The sequence below is a fragment of the Sinocyclocheilus grahami genome, unplaced genomic scaffold (assembly GCF_001515645.1).
Source record: "Sinocyclocheilus grahami isolate Dianchi unplaced genomic scaffold, SAMN03320097.WGS_v1.1 scaffold699.1, whole genome shotgun sequence".
Taxonomy (NCBI): domain Eukaryota; kingdom Metazoa; phylum Chordata; class Actinopteri; order Cypriniformes; family Cyprinidae; genus Sinocyclocheilus; species Sinocyclocheilus grahami.
Window position 1 is genome coordinate 450,673 of NW_015505878.1, and position 9,349 is coordinate 460,021.

The window sequence follows — 9,349 nt, forward strand, 5'->3', positions numbered from 1 at the left end:
AAACAAACAAACAAACAAACAAACAAACAAACACAAACAAACAAACAAACAGAGAGGCAACACATGGGCACACAAGCACATCTGCTGTTAGCTGATCTGTTGTTACACAAATCTCATGTTGGTCTCGCTATGAACCTATTGATTTTGGCAACATCTCAGGATTTTCATGATTTTTCACAGCTGTCATGAAGAAAAGAGCGTTATGGAGTTTCTTTTGTGTCTTTTTTATTCAATGAAACATACTGTGTTTGAGAGTAAAACTAATTATTTTGTAATAAAAAAAAATATATAGCAAAAAAGTCTTCTTAAGGCTCAAAAATAAAGAAATTGATAACATTTTCATGAAAATATTTGTGTACTGTACGGACAGTAAGCTAGCTATTGGAATTATTGTCTAAGGCGAGATATTGACCAAACATATTCAGTCAGTTTGCCCACTAGGCATTTACCAATAGCCCTATAAACATTCATTTGAATGAATTGTTTGGACTTCATTTGTACTGTGAGGTAAATTTGCAGATGGTCCCTAAAGCAGCCAAGGCGAATCTGCAGCGAAAATCCAACCTAAACTTTATGATAAATGTTTACAAATGACAGTCCTGTGGTATATAATGCTATTTTGTTGAAATGTTGTTTTTTAAAACAAAAAGTATTACATCGAATTGTGTAATTGGCCAGCGGCATTCCCTGGCTGTTGGAGATGGCGATATCACCAACTACAGACGGGCTTAGCTAACGTTACATATTTAGATGGGAGAGCATAAGAAGAGAGAATAATTAAGTTCACTTGTCCCTGAGATTAAGATGTTAAATTAGTTATCTTAGCCAGTAAATCGCCATTGCTACAATCTCGCTCGTTCTTCTGTCAGACTGGCGGCGGAAGTGGCGCCGGGAAAGCGTAGTGGGCGTGGTTGTCACGAATCCGGTCCATGAACTTCCGTCTGCTAGCCATCAGAGGTCACCCTTTCCATTTTCATTGACTCTCGCACTACACACTGTTGCACATCACCCCGGACTACATATCCCATCATTCATTGCACTGATTGCACACAGCACTGATTGCACACAGCTGTTTCACTGATTGCACACAGCTGTTTCATATCACTCACTCACTCTGATCCCTTCCCTCTGCCGAGTATTGTATAGCGTTATAGCTAGGACTATTCTTGTGTTTTGCCGCCATATACCTGTTTGCCATTGTTCGACCCTGCCTGTTACGACCACGTCTCTTAAATAAAAGCTTGCAGATGGATCCACACGTCTCACGTCTCGTCAGCCCCGTTACAGAATACTCGGCCATACAAGGACCCAGCAGCTTTTCTGAGGAACATTGGCCAGGTATGGACACAGCAAGGATTTTGTTAGCCCTTAGACAGGGCCCGCGATCGCTGGAGAACCATATTCGAGAGTTTTTAGCCATCGCTCACTATTCTGATTTACCAGACTGTTTATTGATAGAGTTTTTCTGCGATGGCATAGATCAACCTCTTAGGTCTCAACTTAGACACAAGTGTCCACGTTCATCACTTGCTCAGTTAATGGATTATGCATTGTTGACTGTTGGATCTTTGTTTACTGTGGGTGTCGCGGAGGAAGAACGCGACACCGTGTCTGTGATTGAAATGGTGGCTGTACCAGAGCACGCTCACAAATGTCATGGCTATAGAGGCCGTTTACAAACTCCCTGCTTGTCCTGTCACGGCTATGGAAGCCATCTGTGAACCCTCGTCCCGTCCTGTCACGGCTATGGAGGCCGTTTGTGAATCCTCGTCCTGCCCTGTCACGGCTATGGAGGCTGTCTGTGAACCCTCTGCCCATCCTGTCACAGCTATAGAGGCCGTTTGCGAACTCCCTGCTCGTCCTGTCATGGCTATAAAGGCCGTCTGCGAACTCCCTGCTCGTCCTGTGGGCATCAGAGAGCCACTATTAATATGCGGGGTACTGAAACTGCTTTTGAACGCACGATCGTGTTTTACTTTCACTTCCAAGATTTGCAATCGCACGTGCTCTGTGTAAACTACAGCGGTAGTACTTACCACACATTTTACAAGATCAGATGCTTGTCAGTGGTGCTCAGGATCTGTAAATCATTCGCCATCATCCTCAGTCATCTCTCCTTACTCTGTTTATGTGGTAAGTGAAATCTTATGTACTGTAATGTAACAGGCTACCGCTAGCAAGCAGCTAATCATGTCCCTTTAGTGGCTCGCGTTATTTTATTAGAATGCGCGTTATTTGTTTTCCGTGCTTTTCTGAATACAGACACCAACCCATCCCTGCACCTCACATCCCCTGCACAGCCTGGAACATAACATTTATTTCCATGACCTGCCATTTTCGCTATTATCCTCGCTTGTTTCTCCACAATACAGAACTTCTGATGATTCAGCTGGCGGCTGGCATAGAACATGGGCGGGTATATGCAAATGTTGAGGGCATAACTATTAGTGATCCCGACTGTAACGTCACAGTCGGTGTTATGTTCTGATTCACCTGTTTTTCAGTGGTCTTTTGCATGCACGAGATTTACATAAGAAGGAGGAAACAATGGTGTTTGAGGCTCACTGCGTGTCATTTCCATGTACAGAACTGTTATTATTCAACTATGCCAAGGTAAAAACAGTTTTCCATTCTATGGCACCTTTAAAGCCTTGCCGGTTAAACATTTCATTCGCATGATGTTCTGACATGCGCTTTTTCTGAGCGCGTACACCTGAAGCGTGTGCATGCTAAAAAGCCTGTCAAACAGCGCCTGATTACTGGACTAAGTTATCTTTTGCATCTGATTGCACTAATACTGTCAAAAAGACACGGTTATGTCTAAAGTGAAAGTAAACAGTTGAAAGGAAAACAGATGCGTGCAGCTCTTAAAGCGACAGCAGACTCATAGTACTAAACATGCTGCTGCTTGTCATTAAAGGGATAGTTCACCAAAAAATTTACTCATTCTCACATTGTCCCAAACCAGTATTAATTGCTTTCTTGTGCTGAACACAAAAAAATACATTTTGGGTAGCCAAACAGTTGCTGGTCCCCATTGACTTTGATAGTAGGGAAAAAATACTATGGAAGTCACTGGGGACCAGCAACTGTTTGGTTACAAACATTCTTCAAAATAACTTTTGTGTTCAACAGAAGAAAGAAACTCATTTAGGAATAAAACAACTTGAGAATGAGTAAATGATGACAGAATTTTCATTTTTGGGTGAACTATCCCTTTAATGTTAATAAAACAACAAAACACAAAGAGAAAAATCACAAACTGTTCTTGATTGAAGAACTTTAATAAAGTTACTTTAATAAGAATCAATGTATAATTTTATACAGTGAAGTGTATATAGTTTTATTTTTGCATTTGTTCAGTTTCTTGAACAGCTAAATACACAGCGAAAAGATAACATACCCTAGTAATTAATCACCTGAGTTTGGTAAAATAACTGTAATATGGCATTAGATGAATCACTTTGAACTTTAAATACTACTGTGATCTCTTGCCAATTTAATGTTTTCTCTGTAATGCTTTGTTTTGATTTGATTTAGCATCAATAAATGTGATAAAAAGTGAATGAGTGGAATAAGATGAAAATGAAACTAATAGTTTTGAAAGAATCAGAAACCATGTTTTTAATAATGCATTTTATAAAGATCCTTCCTAAAGAAAACATCCAATTCAAGACTATTCTGCAAAAATCACTGCTGTTTTCTAATATATATTTAAAAAAGTCTAAATTTTTAAAGGAATAGTTCACCCAAAAATGAAACTTTGCTGAAAATGACCACTTTTTAACACTGGAGGAAGCATTATGATGGAATATGGACTCGTATTTTAGCCAGAAGCAACAGTTTGAAGTTAAAAATGTCTTGATGGCTTTGTTTCTTATAAACACGCAGCTTTTGGCTTCAGTCGTGTGGATTACTTGTGGATAATTGTGATGTTTTTAGCAGCTGTTTGGACTGTTTGAACTCTCATTCTGACGGCACCCATTCACTGCAGAGGATCCATTGGTGAATGCTAAATTTCTCAATTTCTTATGAACAAGCAAACTCATCTGCATCTTGGATGGCCTGAGGTTGAACATTTTCAGCACATTTTAATTTTTAGATGAACTATTCCTTTAGAACAAGATACGTTTTTGTGCTACGTTAATGCTTAAAGAAGCAAACTATAACATTTAAAATGCCTAAACTGAAAATTAATTTATACTGGCAGTTTAAAGTTATTCATAATTAGCATTCATCTGTGTTATTTCATTTGTGTGTTGATGAGAAAGAAACATGTGTAACTCACCTGCAGTGGGAGACGTGCCACTAACACTGACGTCACACTCCATCTTCACAGTTTCCCAGGGGAAAACACTCGTTGTGTCTGAACTGATGGACAGATCAAACGTGGGACCTTGTAGGAAATGATAAAACGGGAAATAAATAGCCTCATTTAAGTCTTATATGATAGATATATTAAAGCATACTGCATATTGAGCATTATATTTATTATATACACACTGTCGTTCAAAAGTTTGAAGTCAGTAATTTTTTTTAATATGTAGGAATCTGTATAGATTCCTACAATCATCCAGCTGTTAAGAGGCAAACTACATATACTCCTAATGAGCCAGTAACATCATTACAATTTATACATACACTAGTAATATCTGAATTTAAGATAATAAGATATTATTACTGGCATGTTAAAGCTGCAGTCCGTAAGTTTTGCCTCTTTGTCTCCATCTCTGTTTGAAACCTGCAATTGCAGTTACTTGCGGAATTATCTTTATTATGTGGGTTGTGCGCCGGCACGGCTCCAGCGTGAATCTATTGTTCTGAAGAGTATGTGAGCTGACCAGCTGAGGAAAAAAGCATTACAATAACTCGCGCTACCAATGGTGATTAAATCTAACGATCAGTTAATTAGCTCATATCACTTCAAACCCTGCAAATTATTATTACTGTTATACTCTGTTCTCAAATTGTTAATGTTAACAACATCTGCATTGCGTGACTAAGTGTATGTAGTGTGTATTAGCGTAGATTTCAATTTCTGTACAGTAATCTCTAATTGTCATGCCATCCGAATTTCATATAAAGAAATTCTTTCATTTTTTAACCCAAAAAGCTAATTATTCTTCCTGTATATACACACACACACATCTTTATTTGAGAATAAAGCAATATAAACTTTATAGCTAATGATAATGGCTTAATTTTTTTTATTTTGGCATAAAATTATTCTACATAATTATATTATCACTCTACTCTTTATATGAAGGTGGATATACAGTGGGTACGGAAAGTATTCAGACCCCCTTAAATTTTTCACTCTTTGTTATATTGCAGCCATTTGCTAAAATCATTTAAGTAAAATTTTTTCCCTTATTAATGTACACACAGCACCCCATATTGACAGAAAAACACAGAATTGTTTACATTTTTGCAGATTTATTAAAAAAGAAAAATTATGTCCGACTTAATTTTCAAACATACAATATATTCCCATAAAACAATAGATACTATATAGCAAATCTCGACTATGGCAATCTTCCTGATTTTTTATGTCTTTGCAAAATATGAACTACATTATTGCCCTGCTCTAATCTGCTGAATGCGATTTTCTGTAAATAATAATAATGATAATAATAATAAACAATTATAATATAATTATAATTATTATTATTGGTATTATTATTTAATTATTAATGATAATAATCATCATTTTAATAATTGTATTTAAATAATAATAATAAAAGTAACAACAACAACAATAATAATACAGTTATTATTATTATTATTATTATTATTAGTATTTTATTATTAATAATCATACTAATTTTAATAATTTTATTTGGAAATGCACTACCCTCAAACCCAAAGTTCTACAAGCAAAATAAACATTAAATATTAACACAAAATGCAATTCAATGATAGACCAAACACAATAAAATGACAAACCCAGGTTATATAAACAACAAAAATTTCTAATCAAAAACTATTTCATGTAATTTCTAATGGTAGAAATGGACATGCTTTGTGAGATTCACCCAAATATATCTTGTATTCTGTACCTTTGTGTGTGAAAGCAATCTGAACCTTATTGGACACTCCTTTGGCCATCTCAACCCAGTCTTCCCCGGGCTGCTTCGTCCAGGCTTTCATTTCACACGAGTAAAACCCACGATCGGTCACCTGCACCGCTTGGATCCGGAACTGGAAGTCCCTTTTACCAGTCTTCACCAGCATCAGGCTGTCCTGTCGGCCTGGCTCACCCCAGTCCTCCAGCTGAAGAACCATCTCAGGGCCCAGAGAGGCCAGTTTCCGGCTGGGCGACCCGATGGCCTCCTCAGACAAGATGAGGATTGAGAAGGCAGTTCCCGGCGGGAGATTCTGGATGTTGGCCTGGCAGCTCATCTCAAACGTGGAGCCAGCAGCCGTAGCTTCACGGAGACGCCGGGCCACGACACCGAGAACAGGACCTAATGAATGAGGAGAACAAAACACATCTCATTAATAGTGTCTCCAAGACAGCAATGAGATTAAATCGAGACTTTAATTTCTGTATGTGAGGTTTCTCTCCTCAAACTGAGTTCACAATTGCTTATTTTTGCTCTGCAATTAAAAGTCAGAGATCTCAATCAGGGTTATTATCATATTATTGTTAACTCAAATTAAAACTATCAAAAACATTTTGTTGATTCAAATAAAACAAAATGAAATGAAACAAAATAGTAAAATAAAATAAATAAAATATTAGTTAGAATCGTTGCCTAGGGCAACTAACTGAAACATGTTTAAGTTCTAAAGCTAAAACAAACTAAAACTGAAATAAAAACAAATTAAACAAACAGTAATATTTAAAATGAACTAAAAATGAATAAAAATCATAAAAGCTCATAGCAAAATTACAAAACAAAAACTGAAACTAAAATTAAATCTAAAAATGCAAAAAATATCAATATTTAAATTTAAATTTAATAGAATATAATGTTATTTTTGTTATTTATTTTCATTTTATTATTTAATATAATATTAATATTAAAATATTAATACAAATATAATATTATATATATAATATTAAAATAACACTGATCTCAATATGATCTGAGCTGCTATCCTCATTATATTGCTGCAAACAATATAAACATTAAATATTAACAAACAATAAAGTTCAATGATTCACCGAACACAATAAAATAAAAAGGTTAAATAAAACAATTTCAACAAAAATTAATCTTTTAAAGGGGTCATATGATGCGATTTCAAGTTTTCCTTTCTCTTTGGAGTGTTACAAGCTGATTGTGCGTAGATAAGATCCCTAAAGTTGCAAAGACTCAAAACAAAAGAGATATTCTTTATCAAAGTTAAGACTCTGCCACGCCCCCCTAAAACGGCTCGTTCTAACACGCCCCCACATATCTACCTCACTATGTGGAAATATTTGCGTAATGCCGCCCAAATGTGCACGTAAAGAAAGAAGGCGTGGTTTCAGTAACCGCAGTTAGTGTTGAAGCAGCCATGTCAGAGAGACGCTGTGTGTTTCCACTTGTCGGAAGGTGGAACTTTGTAGAAAACGAAGCGTATGAGAAAGGCGGGGGATAGAGGACCTACAATAATGTACAGTATTTGAAAAATAATGTGTTTTTTGAACATTAAAGCATGTCAACATATTCTGTTACACCAAATAATGATCTTTAAAAAAGCATGATATGACCCCTTTAAGATTACATGATAGCGTTGATGATGATTATTATATAAAATTAAATAAAAAAACCTTTCAAATTACATGATGATGATTATAATTATTATATCAAATAAATTAAAAATTAAAATAAATAAATTATGTTAAATTAAATAAAAAAAAAGAAGAATAGATTAACCATCTAAGAGCGTAATTATGCTACTTCATGATACGATTTGCATCATATTTCTAGTTTTTGGAACAAATTTTGATATAATAATGATAATAATAATAATAATACCAAGTGCTCAAAACCAAAGTGCATTTATTCAGGCCTCATTTGGCCTCTGTGTTTATTTCCTAATGAATTTTCAGATAAAGTTGAAATGAGAAGTCTTGAGCTCTGAATGATCGACATCCAGACAATATGCAGAAATGTGGTCACGATGCAACACACTGCATTTGCTTTTCATGCAGCTATAGAGAGCCATGTCTTCTCGCTGAAAGAAAGTTATTGGTCTTGAATTGCATAAGACAATGTATTGGCAAGTCTCTTGGAATATAAAAAAATGTCCTAATATAAGAGTGACAATATTAGAAAATGGCAAAATTATGCCAAATGTTTTTAGATGTCATTATAGCTGCATTTGCAGCTGTATAACTTTATGCAGCAACAGTTTTGAACACAACCGTTCAGCATGTCAGAATAAACTGCACCCTGTGGAGAAATGCATCCATCCAGCAGCCCACAAAACACATCAGAATATAACACAAAAAGCATCATTTTTACTTCCTCATGTAATTCCCCATTACAGAGACGTCGCTGTCTCAAGTCAAACGGTGCAAATGCTTCCATGAATATTGTTATTCCATTCAGGTAATTATAGAAATGATGCAGGAAATCAATGAGCTGAGATGTCATATGTCAGACCAAAATAGAAGTGTGAACATTTGAGCTGCAATATTCAGATGTCTAGTTTGTCTGAAACAAACTAGACACCTTATATAGTTTATATTTCACATAGAGTGCAAACTAAACAAAGAAAGGCAGTTTGCCTTTCTGAAACTTGTTGCATGGTCTTTTTCTTCTTTGGGTGAACTAATTCTTTAAGATTAAGTAACCATGCAAATGCATACTTATGCTACCCAGTGATATGATTTGCTTCACTTTTGACCTCACAATAAGATTTTGATTCACTTTTGTCCTTTTGATTTTGGAAAAAAAAATGTATAACAACAAAATGATTGTTGTTGTTGTTTATAACAACAATAATAATTATATATATATATATATATATATGACTTCCTGTGGTCACCTGAATGCTTCAACCATATGAAAAAAAAACAGCATCAATATCCTGTTAAACTCAAAACTTTAAAAACCTATATTCACAATTCAGCACAATAGCATCTGGATGCCTTAATATTCAGAAGAATTTTAGGATAAAGTTAGGATAACTGAGGACAACCAAAGTAAGATCAAGGTAATCTTATTTGAATCCACAAATGATTAAATAGCAGTCTGTTCATAATATACATGTAATATACATTTATTTTTCTCAAGTGCAAACTTACGTCATAATAATGTATGATGATATGTATCTCATGATACAATTTAATTCACTTTTGGATTTTGGAATGAAATATATATTATATTTATATAAAAATAAGAGCATATTA

General features: G+C 35.2%; 1 protein-coding gene across 1 annotated transcript in view; it reads right to left on the minus strand.

The window, feature by feature from the left end:
* The window catches only part of LOC107559799 (prostaglandin F2 receptor negative regulator-like), a 61,168-nt gene that overhangs the window by 10,032 nt on the left and 41,787 nt on the right, over positions 1-9,349 (minus strand). The window contains exons 6-7 of the mRNA XM_016243768.1: positions 6,060-6,467; positions 4,289-4,396 (exon numbers count right to left, since the gene is read on the minus strand). Coding sequence (XP_016099254.1) covers positions 4,289-4,396; positions 6,060-6,467 — 516 coding nt within the window. The remainder of the gene's footprint in view (positions 1-4,288; positions 4,397-6,059; positions 6,468-9,349) is intronic.